This window comes from Panthera pardus, unplaced genomic scaffold (genome assembly GCF_024362965.1).
Source record: "Panthera pardus isolate Hobbes unplaced genomic scaffold, ASM2436296v1 HiC_scaffold_2, whole genome shotgun sequence".
Lineage (NCBI taxonomy): Eukaryota > Metazoa > Chordata > Mammalia > Carnivora > Felidae > Panthera > Panthera pardus.
The window spans coordinates 39,170,867-39,191,284 of NW_026526765.1; the positions used below are offsets into that span (position 1 = coordinate 39,170,867).

At 36.5% G+C, this 20,418-nt stretch overlaps 1 protein-coding gene across 1 annotated transcript in view; it reads left to right on the forward strand.

The window, feature by feature from the left end:
• Nucleotides 1-15,799, forward strand: part of ITGA1 (integrin subunit alpha 1) — a 147,073-nt gene extending 131,274 nt beyond the window's left edge. Inside the window, exons 27-29 of the mRNA XM_019464322.2 lie at nucleotides 422-514; nucleotides 3,437-3,553; nucleotides 9,136-15,799. Of these exons, the coding sequence (XP_019319867.1) occupies nucleotides 422-514; nucleotides 3,437-3,553; nucleotides 9,136-9,180 (255 nt within the window). The 3' untranslated portion in view covers nucleotides 9,181-15,799. The remainder of the gene's footprint in view (nucleotides 1-421; nucleotides 515-3,436; nucleotides 3,554-9,135) is intronic.
• Nucleotides 15,800-20,418: the final 4,619 nt, after the last annotated feature.

Genomic DNA, 20,418 nt, shown 5'->3' on the forward strand with positions numbered 1-20,418 from the left:
TTAGGTTTGACCATATTAAGTTGCTATTTTGTAAATCACAAACTATTGGGTATTGGCAATTTCACGTTTAATCCTAAAAAGCTTCTGTATAAACTTCATTACCAGAGCATAGCTGTTTCATACCTAGCTAGCTACATGAAAGTGGGGCGTGGTTTGAGATTTGGTTTCGCTAAGGATAAATCTGAAGAAAATGATTTTGAAAATTTTTCATTCTCTAACAAGGATCTAAGTGACAGTTCGAGTGCAGAGAGGAGGGGAGGGTGATCATTTGAAACCACCATTCCCATCTGGATGTTAACAAAACCAGTGTTTTTAGTCTCTCAGGAAAATCTCAATTTTAAAAATCGCACTAACTCAAGCATGACTAGCTCTCACTGTGATTAGCATAATATATTGAAAATAAATCCTGTTTGCTTTTCAGGCACGTTTTTCCAGCTTAAATCTCACTGTAAGGGCAGACCTTCAGAGTGAAAATACATTACTGATTTTAAGTACTGGCAATCAAAAAAGAGAGGTAAGTACAATTCTAAGTTTTGAAAGCCTTATACATTTCACTCTGGATTTTGTGACACAACGTTTTATAATTGCTTATAGTCCCTAAAACAGTGACTAGCTAGTCACTGAGTAACAGACACTTTTTGCTTCAAATTATACTTAATTAGCTTCAAGTGTGATTTCAGTCTTCTTTGTAAGAAACTGGGAAAAAGCCATGATATTTACAATTAACATGCCACGTTTGACTTTACTGCTTGTAAGTAACTATCACAATAAATTGATGTTTTTACTTTCACCTTGATAACAAATGATGCATTTGTAATTTACCTCCTTAAAAACCAACATTATAAAATGCAATTGACATTTGAAGAGCAAACTTGAAAAATGCTTTACAGAAAGTAACGGTACACTGTACAGAAATAAATGTAAATTTTTAAAGGTTTTCTTCATTTAGTCATTGGGAAATCTGAAGCAAAAATGAGATATTATTCCCTCATACAAATTCACACTTTAGTCATTGGTAAAAATAAAATGGTTTGACTTTTTTCCTACTGTATTATTATAAAATAAGGCCAGAGTACTAATTATAGATGTGGATATATAAGCATGATTTCTCCTCTTCTCATGGGAGAGTTTAAATATCCCATGTGGATAGTGTGAGTCATAACATTTTATTTAAGAGCTACCTAACATTCAGATGTTGCTTAAAAATTTCTTATTTCAGGGGCGCCTGGGTGGCTCAGTCAATTAAGAGTCCAACTCTTGGTTTCAACTCAGGTCATAATCTCATGGTGGATTGTGGGATCGAGCCCCACATCAGGCTCCACACTGAATATGGAACCTGCTTGGGATTCTCTCTCTCCCTCTCTCTCTCTGCTCCTCTTCTGCTCACACTCTCTCTGTCTGTCTGTCTCTCTCTCTCTCTCTGTCTCTCAAAAATAAATAAATAAACATTTTTAAAAAATTATTATTTCAAATTAATACGTATTTCAAATAATTCCAATGAACTCTGGTAAGTATTCACCTTTAAAGAATATTTGCATATAATGTATACAATATATACATATAATGTTTACTTATGTTATAAAGAGCACTGACAAGGGCATCTGGGTGGCTCTGTTGGTTAAGCATCCCACTTCAGCTCAGGTCATGATGTCGCGGTTCACAAGTTCAAGCCTCGCATCGGGCTCTGCACTAATGGCTCAGAGCCTGGAGCCTACTTAGGACTCTGTGTCTCCCTCTCTCTCTCTGCCCCTCCCCAGCTCGCTCGCTCTCTCTCTCTCTCTCTCAAAAAAAAAAAAAATGAATAAACATAAAAAGTTGTTTAATAAATAAAATAAAATAAAATAAAATAAAATAAAATAAAATAAAATAAAATAAAGAGCACTGATAAATACAAAGTTGCTCCACATTCAGAGAAGCCAAAATATCACCAGTCAGCACCAAGCCCCCAAAATGAGTATATATTATGTTGGAAAAGAGTACATTTGATTCCTAGATATAGTTTGTTAAAATTTTATAATTAGTTTTATTTCCCCTAAGTGTTAGTTTAAAATTCCCCATGAAGCTTTTTATTCAACACCTCATCCTAAAGGAAAACAATACCTGCATTGTTAAATTACAAAATGATCATTTTGTAATTGTGTGATCTTAGTCACTGATCCCATCCAGATTTCAGTTTCTGTATTTGTAAGTTGAGGGAATTGTTTTAGATGTTTTTAAAATCTGTCTTAAACTGTCTTACTCTGTACATATGTATACTCTTGTGGGCTCTGTATTCCCAAAGTGTCAGCAGGGACCCACAGGGAGCAATCTGAGGAGTTTACATCAGTCTCTAAAATATGCAAATATCGCCCCTGTTCGTTTCCTCCTTTTACCTCCAGTCTTCCCTCTAGCTTAAGGAATTGAGACATTCCCTGTGACAAGCAAATACAGAAACTTGAGCTATTATTAGTTATTGACACCTACTCTGAATTAGTTTTTTTCTCAGAAGCCTAGGGATGAGACACAGGGCAGACAAGTTTCATAGCGGTTTGACTGACACATTGAGTAGCTGGAACACTAAAAGCTGTTTCTTCAAAGTTTTCTTTCAATTAAGGCCTGATTTATATTGGGACACCTGAGTGGTTCAGTCTGTTAAACTTCCCATTTTGGTTCAGGTCATGATCTCACAGTTTGAGTTCGAGCCCTGCATCGGGCTCTCTGCTGACAGCTCGGAGCCTGGAACCTGCTTCATATTCTGTGCTTTCTTCTTGCTCTACCCCTCCCCCACTCAAGCTCTGTCTTTCTCTCTCTCTTTTTCTCTCTCAATAACAAACATAAAAAAATTAAAAAAGAACTGATTTATAGATATTGACTAAAGATAAGTCAACTGGAAGAGACAGTGTGGTATAATAAAATGTACATGAAGGTGAATATATGTGCAAAAATTAATTTATTTGTACACTTGAGATTTATGCATTTTGCTATATGAAAGTTATATATAAATTTGTATACAAAAAAATCACATTAGAATTAAAATTAGAAGAAGACCTACTCAGGATTTTATGTCAACCTGTGGTGACATTTCAGCCTAAATTTTTACGACGTGACCATGCACTAAAGTCGATCAATGAATCAATGAATCAATAATACTTATTGTTCTCACTGAGTTAAATTCACCTCTGCTCCTGAACATTCTGATTCATAGGCAGTTTACTCTGTATATATAAATTTCTAAAGCATAATATTATAAATATTTTTGGTAACAATAAATTTGACATGGTTAGAGGTGTTGAATAGAGGAAGGGCATTTCTAAATGTAAACTCAATGTTTTTTCTGTATGTAGTAATCAGATTGAGTGCATTGTTTGGTATAAAATTATACCCTGTAAGAACTCAATGTACCAGGAGTTATAATAGGTGTTTATCAATGTTAACAGTCTTGTTTAATGATTTTCAGTTTGCTATTCAAATATCCAAAGATGGACTACCAGGCAGGGTGCCATTATGGGTCATCCTGTTGAGTGCCTTTGCTGGATTGTTGCTGTTAATGCTGCTCATATTAGCACTGTGGAAGGTAAGCACCGAAGTTCCTTTGATTTCCTATTTCAACTACCAACAGCAAATTGGTGAAATGAATTATGATTTATCCATGCTGTGCAATACAATATTAGACAGCCATTAAAAATACTGAGGGACATCTGGGTGGCTCAGTCGGCTGAGTGTCCAACTTTTGGTTTCGGCTCAGTTCATAATCCCAGGGTCATGGGATAGAGCCCTGTGTTGGGCTCCATGTGGAACATGGAGCCTGTTTAAGATTCTCTCTCTTCCTCTGCCTCTCTCCCTCACTAGTGCGCTCTCTCTCTCTCTCTCTCTCTCTAAAATAAAAAGGAAATAAAAATATTGAAATGATGGGACCAAGACAAATTTTTTAAAAATGTATATCTCAAACACTATGCACAACTTAATCTCAGTTTTGTAAAAGAAAAAAAAATCCAAAAATCCTGATGGATCTCTCTAGAGGTTGGGCTTATAAGGGACCTTTATATGTCTATAATATTGGGAATTGTAAATGTTTATAAGGAAAGAAGAATGAAACCTCTCTTTTATTTAAAAAAAAAGATAAAAGAATGAATTCCTCTATCAGTTTAAGAATATATAAGCAATAGAATAGTTAGGATGAGCATTATCCTAATCACATACCTCTATGCATCTTAAAAACTAAGATTTCTTTAATATATAAAGAAATATACCACATTTTATGCAATAGTTGTGTGCCTGAGTAAGAGATGAGAAATTTATTAATTAGTTGATGGAAAGAGAAAGATTACTGTTTCACTGACTCCTATTTCATATCCTCTTGTGAAACGATTTCTGTTGGATAAATCTGCATATTTACATAGATGTTTGCTTATACTGAGGTGTGTGAGATTTTTCAAACTCTTAGCTGCATCATTTTAAAATTAAGCAGAACTGAGGGGTGCCTGGGTGGCTCAGTTGATTAAGCATCTGACTTCGGCTCAGGTCATGATCTCATGGTTCGTGGGTTCGAGCCCCGCATCAGGCTCTCTGCTGTCAGCACAGAGCCTGCTTTGGATTCTCTGTCTCTGTCTCTGTCTCTGTACCCCTCCCCTGTGTGTGCTCTGTCTCTCTCAAAAGAAATAAATAAAATTTTAAAAAGTTAAATAAATAAAATAAAATAAAATAAAATAAAATTAAGCAGAACTGAGATGACAGCATTTGCACCAAATTTAATAGAGAATAAAATCCCGTAGAAAAGTTGAATTTAATGTTCTTCCAATTAAACATCAAATTGGCATTTATTCTAACATAGTATCACCCTATATTTTATCAAATTGTTTTATTAAATAGCTGAACTCTGTTAAAAATGCAGGATATGGCTATATATTCCTTTTTCTAGTACCTGAGCAGTAGAATTCTCTTTTAATCAAACAGTTCAAATAATAAATTTCTGTCCTATCAAATTTCCAGCTGTTCCTATCCTTTCGACTCTCTTAAAATAAATAACTTCCTCTTTTGGGGGGTGGTTTACACTGAGAGGGGATGACAAACAAAACTATGTTAGAGATGTAGGCCAGTAGCATTTCCAGCAAAGTCTCTAAGACAGGATTAATTCCTTGCTTTCTCAAACCTCCAGCTCTTAGGCGTTACCAGTGCTGTGTCTGTAATACCTGGCTTTGCCACACTGTGGTACCCAAGACCTGGCTTAGTGGTGCTGAGGTTGTGCTTGAAACCTAGAATGTGGTTTCTTCATTTACATGCACCTCTGTTACAGAGAGTGTTTTATTGTTGATTTCTTCCAGTGTGATCTATTCTGAGCACTGCACTTGCCCATATAGACTTAGGACCTGGCTGACAAGAGAAAAGGAAAGCCAGAGCTTTGGTATTTGGACAGGTTTTCTCCGGTGGCATGTCTGCTTAAAACAAATAAGTTTTATCCACTTATTTGGTTTTTTGGCCACCAATCTGAAAAAGCATAAAAGTAAAAATAAACACATCCTTCCATACAGTCAGCGTTTTTTTGATACATTCTTCTGGCTTCTTAGATCTTTTTAGGCCCAGGAAGGAAGGTAATTTAGCAACCTTTGGACTGCTGTAACCAGTAGGTACATTTAGTTCAACCAGTTCAGTGGGAGATGCCTCAATCAGAACTGTGACTCCACAGAAACAAAGGAATTAGGACTTCCTGAGAGCTTTCTGCGTGCCAGGAACTGTTTTCAGCTTTTCCACTGTAATATTAACATCAACCCTTGAGAAAGACACTACTGTGAACCTCATTTCCTTAATGAGGAAGTTGAGGCATACATATGTTCCCGAGGCCACATGGTTTATCAGGTTCAGAGTAAGGACCTCAACCCAGACCATTTCACTTCATTGCCAACACTATGAACCCCTTGCTCTATGTTCTCTCTGTCTTTTGTTCACTCTGTTGTCCTTACAACCTTTTCAACTGAGTACTTTGACTACATTTTATACTTGATAACATTTAAGCAAAGAGAGTTAAGTAAATCTCCCAAGATTATCAGCTACTAAGGGACTGGATTCAAGCAATGATCTTTCAGCAACACCCATCCTTTTTCCAATACATCCCACTGCTGCAGTCTATGAGGCAGGGCTCTTCATTCTGGAGCTCCAGGAATTGGGTTTTGTTCAAGACGGTCATGAACTCTCTGAAATGTATAAAAATATTTTGTTTTAGAATGAGAGTCTCTAGTTGGATTCAGTCTTTCAGCAGATCCATTATGCTAAAAAGATTAATTGCCCCTCCTCCTGTTTTAAAGCCATTTTGAACATCCCTGAAGCATGTATTTGGTCTATAGTAGACTCAGAAAAGCTACTGTTATTCCCAGGGATCTTTTTATACTAATTATACCTTGAGCAGAAACTCCAGGACTGTCCCTTCTTTCTCCTCCTTCCAAATCTGAGCACTCTAGAAGTTCATGGGAACTTCCTGGCTCCATACAGGAAACAGGCCAAAGATTCTTATGGAGCTGTGAATCTATTTCAAAAGGCACAGTCTTTATATAATTTATCCTTATAGTACACATGGCAGAAATTGAAATTTGACAAAATCTTAGTAAACAGCTTAAGACACTTAATATTGAAGAGAGAAGGCTTTTAGGGGGCACAGATCTAAATAGACTGAGAAACATGTCCTGGAATATAGTACCACATGTTGAGGGGGAAACTCAGGCCAATATAACCAATAGAATGGAATGAGACTCAGCCCACAGAGGAACCCTAAGAAAGAAGAACATCTCTCTCTTAGCTTGATTTCATAGCAATGCCTGAGGTTCCATCACTGATGATTTATTTACAAGTCCTAAAGCTTTGTTCCTCATCCAATATTCCTATCTTTGGTGGATGTGGATAGGGAATAGCACTACAATTTTTTAGTTTTTGGTATATTAGTATCAATTTATCCATTCAACATTTATTGCATATTATAGCCAATAAGCACATACTTTCTACCGGGTACTATTTACTTTGACCCTTTGCCATAGGGTTTTGAACTAGGGAAGCATAAATAAGATCTAGCACTTACTGATAAGTAAATACGAAAAGACAAAGAAGGAAAGTGAAAGTTGTAAGTCTGGGCACTGAAAACAAACTTAACTTGTTTTTAACCTTGGCTAGTATTAGCCTTCACTGGTTTGAAGCTATGTTCTATACTCACCTACTCTCCACTCCTATGAGCCAACTTCCACGAAGGACCCAACTTCATAGAATTTGTTGGGTGGAAAAGTTCAGATAACACAATTAAGTTTTAAAACAGCATTTAGTGTGTAAAAGCAAAGGAAAGTTGGAAAGATGCAAAAAGACTTGAGAGGGAAAGGACAGGAGATAAAGAGCAGGGTAGAGCAGGAGAGAGAAAAGTCTTACTATTCACCACCTATTTCTGTGAAAGCCTCATCTGATTAATTTTTGACTTAGGACATGCAGGCACAAGTTAAAGGGCCTGATGGTTTGTGAATCCAGTACTTTTATTGTTGGCTCAAAGAAAAAACCTGAGACGTATAGAACTGCCATTAGAAGAGGGACAGATTCACTGGTTTTTTTTCGTGCTTATTTGTTCTGTTGTCTTTGCCTCATCTACCACTAGATGCCTCAACTAGTGGCATCTAGCATGATGGAAATCCATCTGCATCCATCTGGCATGATGGAAAACATAAAAAAGTTAACTTCTCTCACTTAAAAATGCATACTTTTGACCATTTATGCCTTGTAAGCCCTCAGTTATTCAATAATTATTTTTTAATATATCATTCCCTTGCAAATTTACCATAGCTTCCTGATTAAAATAATATGAGCATATCACACTTTCAAAGAACTAACTTGTCTGCTTGAACTATTATAATCTACTCTGAAATTTACAAAAAAAAAATAGAAAGACCCTTAATTTCCTTTTTAAAAAAAAAATGTTTTATTTATTCTTGAGAGAGAGAGAGAGCATGAGCAGGGGAGAAGCAGAGAGAGAGAGGGACACAGAATCCAAAGCAGGATTCAGGCTCTGAGCCGTCAGCACAGAACCCGATTCGGGGCTCGAACCCACAGACCATGAGATCACGACCTGAGCTGAAGTCAGACGCTCAACCGACTGAGCCACCCAGGCACCCCAATTTCCTCTTATTTAAAATGTCCACATGTGGGGTGCCTGGGTGGCTCACTCGGTTAAGCATCCAACTCTATTTCTGTTCAAGTCATGATCTCACAGTTCGTGGGATTGAGCCCTGCATTGGGCTCTGTGCTGACAGTGGGGAGTCTTCTTGGGATTCTCTCTCTCCCTCTCTTTCTCTCTCTCTGCCCTTCGCCCACTCATGCTCACTAGTGCTCTCTCAAAATAAATAAATAAACTTTAAAAATAAAATACAATACCCACATTTTGGATTAGATTATTACAAAGGTCCCTTCCAGCCCCTATACTTACTTTTATTATAATATACAATAGGAAATATATAAAGCACTTATAATTTTTATAATGTCCCAAATTACAAAGTATAATGAAAAGTTACCCACATTCACCCCTATGTGAAATTTCTTATAGGTTCAGAAATATGTTTCTTATATCCAAATTATCCAGCATGTTTTCAAGAGGTATTTCCTGTCAAGTCTATAAAGGCAGATGTCCTGACACATTTAAAGTTAATCCAGACAATTCATATCTCCCTAACCTCTCAGTCATAATGCATGTACCAGATTCCCCACCAGCTCTAAAGACCTCAATTTATGAGGTTATTTGATGGAATTTCTCTGCCACATCCCTGAAAAAAAGATGACGGCAAAATGCCATTTAGTGCCAGCTGACTGTAGTTTGCATGCTTCCCAAATATTTTCCCAAAACGTTTTTAAGTTAATTCACCACATGTACTAGTTCTTACTGGGAGACATGATATATTTAACCAACAAAAAAAGTTTAAAATGAAATAACAACTTAATAAATGTCATTTCTTGACATTCAATATTACTTAATAGGTCAATGAAAAAAAAAACCTTTCTCAATTTTATTAATTATTTGTATTATTAATTATTTGCCTGCCCCAAATCACTAGCATAGTATTAAATTTTATCCAAGGGCTTTAGTGTTTATTACTTAAATTCAAATAATTAATTGTATTGTGTTTGATATTTTCTTAACAGATTGGATTCTTCAAAAGACCACTAAAGAAGAAAATGGAAAAATGACATATTTTACAGGAGAAAAATAATAATAATTATTTGATGATCTATCCTCAGGTTTGCCTCAAATATGTGACAAGAAATGTATAGATACAATTAAAGACATAGTCACATAACTTTATGTAATCCATCAGGTATTAATCACTTGGAAAGTGATAAGTCAAAGAAGATCCAAAAACAATACCATAAAAATATATTTTATAAAATGATGAAAAATATTTTAAAATAATTACTTTAAATAATTACTTTAAAATAATTACTTATTTAAGTAAAATTACAAAGTGTTTTGAAGATGAAGATTAACCTGTACAAATATGTTTACATATTAAATCAGCATTCAGAGTATTTAAGGAATGCATTAAAAGATTTTTATGATCATTGATAAGTTAAGCTTTTTTCCATTGATTCCTGATGGATATTCACATTCAGCATGATAGTCAACATTTGTAAATGACAAGAAAAGAGTTAACTGAAAAAGATAACTTCCCCCTATTCAAATGAGAAATTTTTCCTGGGTAGAGTATACATAAAATATGGACTGAAAATATAATTAAATCACAGAGAATACGTTAGCATCTTTGTGTTGGGTTCTGTACTTGGAAAAAAATTTTTTTTCCAAAGTGTTTGGAAACTTTGAGCTGAAGGAAAAACCAAGAATGACTTGATTAAAAGCAGTGCACTGAATGGATTAATTTAAGCTTTCACAGAACATGTTTCATTTTGATATTGAGCCCTAAAACTCAAAACTTTATGCTGAAAACAACACTTCACGGCAGTTTTGTGTGGCATACCAGCGATTTGTCATGAAAAGCCATGTTGTGTATGGGATATGCTAAGATGGCTTCTGAACGGAACATGGCAGCTTAGGCAGATGCCACGGAAATGCTGAAGTCATCTTTGCTGGGCAACTTTTGAACGTTAGGGGTTCCAGGATGTACCAAAAGTAGGAGTTTTCTCAGCTCCTTGGTACATGGTTCATTTAAACCCTCAAGCTGTGAGAGTATGTTTATTTTTTCATTTTTTAAAAGGTATTTAACTTTTGAAACACATTTCTTACGTTTATGAAAGGCAGTATTCCATTTCAATATTGCATTTTACCAAGAAGACACTGCTTTATAAGTGTGGCATATCAATATTTAAATAGAACTCCAGAAATGAATTTTAAAGAACTTTAGCTTTGAAACCTCGCACCGACAGAAAGAGATCACACCTCTATATGAGCTTCTTTGCTCCTGAAGTAATTATCATGGTGCCTTGGACTCTACTGTAGCATAAGCTCCTGGGTTGCTCCGTTGCTTAGGAAAATAACAATGAATGAATGTATCGTAGCCGCACGTGTGAACTACTGCTGTAAAATTAGCTGATTCTTCTGCAACAACTCCATCTCTCCACCTCGCTGACCATCACAAGACCAGCATCTGTCCAGAACCTTATCCAGAAAGTTCTGGACTCTACTTTTCTCAAAAAACATCAAATCAAGGGAGAAATTAAATGCCATAGATCTAATTTTTTAACATAATTTCCAAGGAATTATCTGAGAACTCAGCGTCGGCCTACCTCGTGGCGCTCCACATCTACATCCAAGATCCTGACGATCAAAACCTTGCACCTGGGGAGTGCCCAGGTCATCAGTACCCTAAGAAAAGCGCAATCTTTCCAGAGGTTTGATAGCCTCCTGCTGGCCTGTCATTGTTGAGAAAAGTCTACTTTGGGAATTTCCTTCATTCCCACTATCTATCTCGGGTTCAGAAATCATGCTTTCCACCTATTATTTCTTTGCCCAATAAAACTCAGGTCTCTCTTGTCCAGAGTCACCATGCTGCACAACTCCTGTGCATAGCCTGTTCAGCAGCTCTGCTCCAATCTCAACACATTCTCAGAAATAAATCTAGCAGGTAAACTTAAATTCACACGTGGCCTCCATGACTGCTAGGCAAAGCATTCACCAGGAGTGTGCACATCTTAACTAAACATGGTGTTGACCCAGAGGGAAAAGACGGAAACAATGTCATTTTGAATTTTTTAGAAAAGACAGGGAGAACTGCTGGGCCAGATCAAATAGGTACTTATAATCATGGCACAGTTTTTAACATCAATCATTCCCAGCTTTTAAATAGAATTTAATGGACCAGATATCCATCATCCCTAATACTATAACTTGTTGAGCTTTATGTGTGTGAGCATCTGTGTGTGTAAACACACATGTACACACACCCACATGAATGTGCAAACATAAATCAAATACAAAATATCTCAATAATACCAAATGACAGGGTTTGACAAAAGGACAAAAAATAAACACAAAAGCTACACCACCAAGGAAAGTTTGATTCATCCACTTTGCATATAGTTTTAATGTTTATTAATATTTAACTTTAATGTACAGTTCTGCAACTATGTAAAAGATGCAAATGTGGAGGGTCTGATTAGAATAAGTCAGCAGTACACATGTTCTAAAACATAGTCAATGATCAAGAAACATACTAACCTCTACCATTTTATTCTAAAGCACTTAATAAGAAAAGTGAGTGCTTTTTAAAACTATGAGTTTATTCCAGAAACTTTTTTTAACCTTGGTATTTTATAAAATTGACTATTTCTTCCATTGTGAACTTACATATGTATGAAGTCCCTTTCCAGACTAAACTTAGAAAGGTATATTGGTAAATTATTCAATAACTGGCTCTCCAGGAGGAAAACTGATTTGTGTCATTTGCCAATTTCCATGACCTAAATAGTCTTGTCATGGCCATTTTCAAGCTACTGATATAACCCTACCATCTTAACAAAACTCCTGAAAATTAATCTGTCAGGTCCCGTGAACCAATATGAACTGGCTTCAGCACACCATTGAAATAGATTGGATGACAATAATAGGCAATAGATAGATGATAGATAAATAGATATAGATATACAGAGATATAACATGTTGAATATATATATAGATAGATACACAAATACAATATCATCATATTTCAAATTATCCTTAAAATGCTCATCTCAAGCCCAGCAGACATAATGCTACATGGTTTCCCATTCTTTAACTTCAACTTCTAAAATTATAGCCTTCCTTTAATATTATTAAAATTATATAAACTTTCAGAAGAAGCAAGAATTGAAACCAAGAAAATCTGAAGGGTGACACAGTGAAAATCGGAACTTCAAAACCACTAAGAAGCTGCTTCACCTTCTCTAGGAGTCCATTGCCCTGGAGCAATAGTGTGAAAGTTCATCCTTTGCAAATATTTGTAATTTCTATGATCCAATTTGAAATTCAGTGGTCCAATTTATTCACTTATTTTCTCTGAGCTGTAAAGTCATGGGCAGTTTAATCTGAATATTTCCATGTCATAAATACACTTGAAATGAGTCTTGTGGGGGAGAATATGTTGCAAAATTTGATGCTTACTCAACCATAATAAATGTACCTATATATGCAAATACCTATAAATATATATGTATATATATACATATATATATACACACACACATATATGTATATATATGTATATATATTCTCTTTTCCTTTTACAAAACCAGTATGTAGACTCAATTGGAAAACAAATCTGCACCAAAAGCAAAAGGTGGCTGCACAGTGCTGGAGTAGAGCTGGGTTGTAGCGGCTGTGAGAAGACGTGCACACATCTCTCTAGGCATTCTCTGGAAGGGCCACGGCTTGTACAGTGTGAATGGCTGCCCCGCCATTCTGTACAGTGTGCCTTCATAGAGGGTAATGTCTTTATCAAACATGTTGTAATCTGTTCTGTGTGAATTAACTATCGTGCTTTGCACAACACTGAGAAAACTAGGGAAGACCCAGGCTCAGGACATGGTTCATGTGCTAGGTGCAATCACGTTATTGTCCAAAGAGAGACTTCTGGAAAGTTATTTTTAAAAAATAATATCCTCTGCATCCTTCATTTATTTCTGGCAGTTCTCAAGTCCTCCTCATTGGTTACCCGCCCCAGCCCCCACCAAGAGAGATTTTCTAGAGGACTATTGGAGAAAAATTTGTTCAAAACATGTGCTCTCTGTTTGCTGTGAATACCAGCTTCAGTGAACTGATCATTTATATAGAATTTCAGTCCTCGGTTCTTCTGTGACACAATCAAGGGATGACATGGTATAGGTATAATGTAATAGGGACAAAATGCCTTGTACTTCAGAGATGGAACATCTTTAACAGATTTACAAACCTTTATGGGACACCATCAGCAACTATGCCAAGGGTTGAAGGAAGGGCTTCTAGGATGTAGCTATCAGCACCCCACAATCCCCATCCTCACCCATGGACATAATAATCCAAAAAATTAAAAAGAAGACTCTAAAATCTTCAGACTCATGCTATTTTTAGCTTAATTTGTTAACAGCAGATTTTTTAATGCAAACACATCTTTAAGGTGAGTCTACTGGGCAACCCCTTTTAATGTTAAACTGCTGTCGCTAAACCTCTCCAATGTAGAACTTCTGAAACCATCCCAAGAAGTTAACTCTGTAGTACATTACAAAAGGCTATATTCTGCTGTCTCCCAAATGGAAGCACTATTGTGCAACATCTTATGTAAAATAAAAATAGAGCTAACAACTGACCTTGTAATGTGGTGAACAAGTCAGTATCTTTGATCCTCATATTAAAATTTAACCTTGAATTTAGAAATTCCAAGTAACAGCCTATAATCATTAAGCTTGAGGAAATCTAAAGGACCCTATGTTGGCCCTTAAGCCCCAGCCCCCTTGTCCCTGATGACATCTGGCACCAAGAGGTCCATTTCTCAACTGATGGGAATGGATGCTTCTGCCTCTAAAAAAGGCTAAAAAGACTGAGTTTAACCCCTGAATCCACTACACCCCAGGATCAGCCTGGCCCCACCCCATATCAGATATACACAGAAGCACTTCTTGCTGAAAATTTACCGTACTGAAAAATACACAAGGGTGAGTTATCACTTCAAATGTACTCTGCTTTGAGGTCAGCTTTTCTTTTCTTTCGTTTTTTTTCTTTCTTCCTTTCTTTCTTTCTTTTTTTTTTCTGCCTTTTTAAATATATCAAAACCTTTCTACCATGACCAATGAATTCAGAACTTGACGTAAGACTTCCTTGCATTTCTCTCCTGCCACAAGCTGGCGAATTTGAATGCCTTGAGGACTGGGCATTGAAATGAGCCGGAGTCCATTTGCAGGATGTCTCTGCCTTCTGCCTTCCAGTTGGTTTCTTCTGCACAGTGGGGATGTTTAGTTTCGATTTGGAACTTCCTTGGCAAGGCCACTGTAAGCCTTGTGCCCCTGGCAGGTCCTTGAGTAGTTGCATGTTCTTTCTGATGAGTTGACACTCAGAAATCCTTTCATTACCTGACACATCATGGAAAGCATGGCAGTAAACTACGGACTGGTGACACTCCTAACTATGATGATATTTGATTTTACCATATTTCAAGTCACATCTTTATGAAAAAAAAAAAAAGACTAAGCGGAATCTTACAAGCTCTTCTGCAAAATACTGAGACTCAATGCTTGATCTGTGCGTATAGACTGGGGAAAAAAAATTTTAAAGGAATCTTCCAAATAATAACGACTGAAAGCCAGGTATCCTCTTGAACAATTCCCAGTTGACATTACCTGTTCCCACCCCCATTTTTTAAGAGAGAGATTGAATGAGGAAAACTGAGTGACATAATTGTTCCTCCACAGAGTAGCCAAGCAAAAGGGAAGCCCCACACAAAAGCTAATGATGGCTTTCTGGGAGATAGCTGCATGGTAGGTCCAATGCCAGGCGGCCATCTTCCTGTCATGCCCCTCAGGCATCTTGCATCTTGAAAGACAGGAAGAAAAAAATTGGGGGGGAGGGGAGAGGAAATGAAGATCTTTATCTTTTATATATACATCCTTCCTCCTTAAAATACCACAGGCTCCCTTAGACCACATTGTACCCACACACAATACTAACACATGTACTTTGCACAAGTGAATTGTTGATTAAATAAAAGTATATTCTTGGGGTGCCTGGGTGGCTCAGTCGGTTGAGCCTCCGACTTTGGCTCAGGTCATGATTTCGCGGTTTGTGAGTTCGAGCCTTGCGTCGTGCTCTGTGCTGACAGCTCAGAGCCTGGAGCCTGTTTCAGATTCTGTGTCTCCCTCTCTCTCTGACCCTCCCCCGTTCATGCTCTGTCTCTCTCTCTCTCTCTCTCTCTCTCTCTCTGTCAAAAGTGAATAAACATTAAAAAAAAAAAATTTTTAAGTATATTCTTACTTGTCTTTTAGCTGGGGCGAATTTCCAAGTTTGATACACTGTCTCAAGTAAAAACAATCATTTGAAGCAGCAGCACATCAGATCTTCTTCATACCAGAATCATTTCACACAGGACATCCTGATACTTACCATTTAATTCTGACACCTCCTGGCCTTATTTCAGGATGCAACAGCTGTCTCTCTGTGTTCTTCATTAGGAAACATTGGCCTGTGAAGGGAATGGTGTACTGTATTTTACTACTGTGAGGTTTTAAAATTGTTAACAGACAGTGTGAAGAATCGTAAACATTTGATTAAAAAGAAAAATGCTGTATATAATTACTGCCCTGAAACATGTATCATATCACTCCAATAAAGTTTTTGCATCACCTAACATAACGTATATTGCATTGCTTGTTTTTTTTACTTACCTCAGAATAAACTTATTAAAATGAATAGCTTAAGGGTGTATGCATTTCTGCAAGACTTTTATTGGACAAACTCATTAGAAGAAAATGTTTTAATCACCTTCAAGAACAAAAAAGCACAACCTTTGTTGACACTAATAATTTTGTAGGTGCCTAACTTAAACATGTTTTTTTTTTCAGGTAACAGTCATTAACCTGATATAATTAGAAATAGCTGAGAGAGTAAAAGAGTATTTTGAATATCCAACATATGGTGTATCCTGTACACTGATTTGAGGTCAGAGGTTTGGTATTTTTGGTCTAATTCTTATCTTATCCTGTGCATCAGCTGTGTATCTTACGTCAAGGTAAAGGAGCATCCTGTCTTATCTATTAACTTTTAAAAAAATGACTCAAAGAAGAATGTGATTGTTGTAATTTTAAGTACATTAGTTTTATCCAAGATTAGTATTTTTTTCCAGAGCTCCAACCTTTTTTTTTTAGCTCCTTCGCAGTTTTTCACTTTGATGGTCTAAAAAGAAAAAACAAAAACAAATTAAGTGTGTCTGTGGTGTTTCCTGTGCACAGTATAGCAATGTGATTAGTCTTTTGCAAACTTGACACAAAAACCACAGAATCCATATTACGGTATATCTTCTTCTAATGAGATGTTTTAATAATGAATTACCTGTTGTATAACAACATATTGGACCACATAGAAAAAAATACTAAGAAGTGAAAAAAATTATTTTATTTAATAAGTAATAAGTAACAAAATTACTTAATATATAAGGGCTAGAAGAAAAATGTAGAAAGGAGTGTTAGTAGCAGTCACACATGTTCATCTTGTAAAAGGGTTCATCCTCAAACCATGCTGCAGGAGGACTGAGGAGGTATTTTTACAGAAGAAACCGACTGAGTTACAAAGAGGCTGTTTACAAGGTCCTGTACTAATTTGTGTCAGCACAGTCTCCAATGCCCTGTCTTTTCTCTCTATTGTGAGATAAGTAGTGTTTCTCCCACTTACCCTTTACCCAGGATGAGAATACACGGTGAAGTTACTAGAAAAAAAATCTGGATATATTCACTATTAAAAAAATGGCATACAATGGAATTTTTTATTTTCAGGTATAGAGCATAGGCACAATTTTCACTTTCCTATCCTTTGTGGTGTCTTTTTTTACTTTTGTAAAATTCATTTGATCATCCACAAGCAGATGTCACGAAGAGTTCACCAAATAGAAGTGATCAAGGAGGACTGGAGGTGACTTCTATTTTATTCTTTGGAATAGTTATATTATTGGAATTGTTTTTAAATACAAGAGTATCAATTTTTAAATCAGGAAAAAATTAGAGTAAAAGGTAATATATACACATTGTAGAAAATTTGCAAAACAGAGAAATAATTTAAAAACAATCATAACACTGGCACCAGAAATTACTAACTTCAAATTGTCCTTTTTCTGGGCATACATGCTTATTTTTTTACACATTTCTATTTTGACATACTTCGAATCACAGAGAACCTGGTACCCTGTACCTTCTAAAAATGTGACATTATATTTTTAATTTTTCTTTAGTATTAAAATAGTGATATCTATCAAATTCCTCCCCTTACTCTGGAGCTGACAATAAGAAAAATTATCCCCTCCCACATTCTCTCTAAGTTAATAACCATTATACACACATAAACATGTGAACTAGAATTCTCCATTGTCCAGATGTCAAATACTTACTTTTTTTACCTACTTCTTCAGGCAGGGGTGGGATGGGCCAGACAGCAAGGAGTGGATGAGGAAAGATGGGAAAGATAGCGTCACTAAGAATAAAAGCAAGTGTGGCCCTATTGATTATGCAAAATCAACTGGGTTATTTTACTAACAGTCTTGAAAAAGAAAGAATTTTTGCCAAAAATAAGACTTGTAATCATTACATTATAAGCATTAACAAAATGAATTCAGCAAAGGGAAAACAGAAGAAAAAAGAAAACAGGAGACATATAGAAACACATAGCAATATGACAAAGGTAACTCCAACCGTATCAGTAATTATGTTACAGGTGAATGGTCTAAACTCTCAAATCAAAAAGCAGAGATTTTCAGGCTGATAAATAAGGTCCATTTATATGCCCTCTAAAAGAGACAGACTTTAGCTTCAAAGGCACAAATAAGTTGAAAGGAAAATGATGGAAAAAAAGATATACCATGCAGTTACCATAAGAGAGCTGGAGGTAGCTATATTACTATCAAACTGAATGAACTTTAAGATGTGTGTAATACCAGTTATGCTGGAATTGACCCAGTTGGTTAAGAGTCTGACTTCGGCTCAGATCATGATCTTGCAGTTCATGAGTTCAAGCCCAGTGTCGGGCTCTGTGCTGACAGTTCAGAGTTTGGAGCCTGCTTCAGATCCTGTGTCTCCTCTCCTTCTGCCCCTCCCCTGCTCACACTCCATCTGTCTGTCTGTCTGTCTCTCTCTCTCCCTCCCTCAAAAATAAAAAAAAACATTAAGAAAAAAGGTGTGTGCAATTCCAGACTTGGGAAGATTCTTATCTTGCAAGAAAGAAGGAGACCCCTGGAATTCTTCTAAGTATACAGAAATCCAAATTTATACTTGAGTTGACTTTGATGCCTTGCAGGTTTTTAAGGACTCACTGGTGGCTGAAATGAAACTTCTGTGTGGATTAGAGCAGAATCATGGAGTCATCCCACTCTGAGAATTGAGTCTTAAATCAGTGTATAGGGTCCCTGACCTGCACAAATTCCAGTTACAATGGCCCAATTGCTCCCTTATGGCAGGAATAATAGGGCAAGCACCATTGTCTGTAGGCACCCAGGCTGCCAGCCACTTCACAGATGAATGCAGTTTGGTCATGTGCCAGTGCTCCATTTAGTAACTTGACTGGCAAGAACTGGCTTGAATTAATAAAAGCATCATTGAAACATCTGCAGGTTTGGTCTTTAACTTCCACTTTGCTCAGCTATTTTTTTGTTTTTGTAGTATCTTTCAACCGAGCATGTGTGGCATGAATTCACTTAGATACCACAATCCCGAATGGCATTCCAAAGGCAAGAGTGGAAATGCCTCAACCTGGTAAATAAAGAATAGTATCCAGAATTGGTCATCAGACTGTAATTAGTGGAGCTGGAAGTTAGCCATGCCAGAGACTCTAACCGTCCTTGATGAAATGCCCAGGGCTCTTTAGTTTCACATGCCTAGTTTCTCATTTTCTATTTTCTTCCTTCCTTTACTTTCAGACTTTTCTATTCTATTAGCACCCAAGTACCATCTGCTATTCCTTTTCATACACTTTTCAAACCCGTCTTTCATTCCTGCCCATTCGGCATACCTCATCATTATAATGTGGGTAATTCTGCAAAGATTCCAATTAGTGTGTTATTTCACATCACAGCAGTTGTTCACCTTCTAGGATGGGCCATATCTTCATAAATGAAGATTGTATGTTTAAATGAAGAGTCATTTGTATTCTACAAGAGCTATAAGAATTGGCACATGTGAAGCAGGTACTTTTGAATGGAACTGATGGGGCTGGGTTAAGTCTCCCAATTTTCTACAAGAGGAAAAAAAAAAGGAAGATTTATTGTCTACATTCCACGTGCCAGGCAATTTCCTAACATGTTGTTTAATCTTATTAATAACACTGTGGTGATACTATTATTGTTTTTGTTTTACAGGTTCTATAACTGAGACTCAAAGGAGTTCAGGGGTTACTTCAAGGTTATAAAGCTAGTAAGTGGTAATGCTGACATAGAAACCAAGCTCTATCTGGCTTCAAAGTCATTTCCCCCAACAGCAAAGACTTCAGAGGAGGTCATGGTAAGAGAAATGAAAACACAGAGGTGCAAGAGAGCACACATCTATCTTTGTAGTACCTAACACATAGTAGGTACTTCTTTATTATTGACTGAATGCAAGAATTGATAAACTGAGTAAAGTTTTACTTACACAGCTATTATATCTCTCTGGGAGGAAAACCATGAAGATATAGTATGATCACTAGTAATAATAGACTCATATATTTGGAAAAAATTTAAAAATCATCCAGTACTGGATATTTCTTTACATCCTTGATAGTATGATCCAGCCTATCTCAGACTCTTCCAAGAGTGAGGTTTTCACTATTCCATCTGGAAACCCTGCTCTGGGTTCTGAGAGGCGTTAATTGCTTGAAAGCATGCCCTCATATCTCAAATTCTGATATTAATTCTGTATTAACAACAGCATGGGTGCATTTATCTAAATCTCCTTTAACCTATTAATTATATCTTAGAGTAATGATTCCCATAAACTTACTACTCTTGTGCAGTGCAATACTTAATTTTTCTGTCTCCATATTATTTCAATATCTAAAATTGCCTCTCTAGTTAATGTCTCTCAGTGTATTTTCCTTCTACCAACTGTCAGGACCCTTAGACGACTGTTTTAACTTATCCAAAAATTTAAAAAGTCCAATCTATAAAATTGGATATTATGATATTAAGATCATTACTATATGATAAACTATTTTAAAAATTGGGGCCCCTGGGTGGCTCAGTCGGTTGGGCGTCCGACTTTGGCTCAGGTCATGATCTCGCAGTCTGTGAGTTCCAG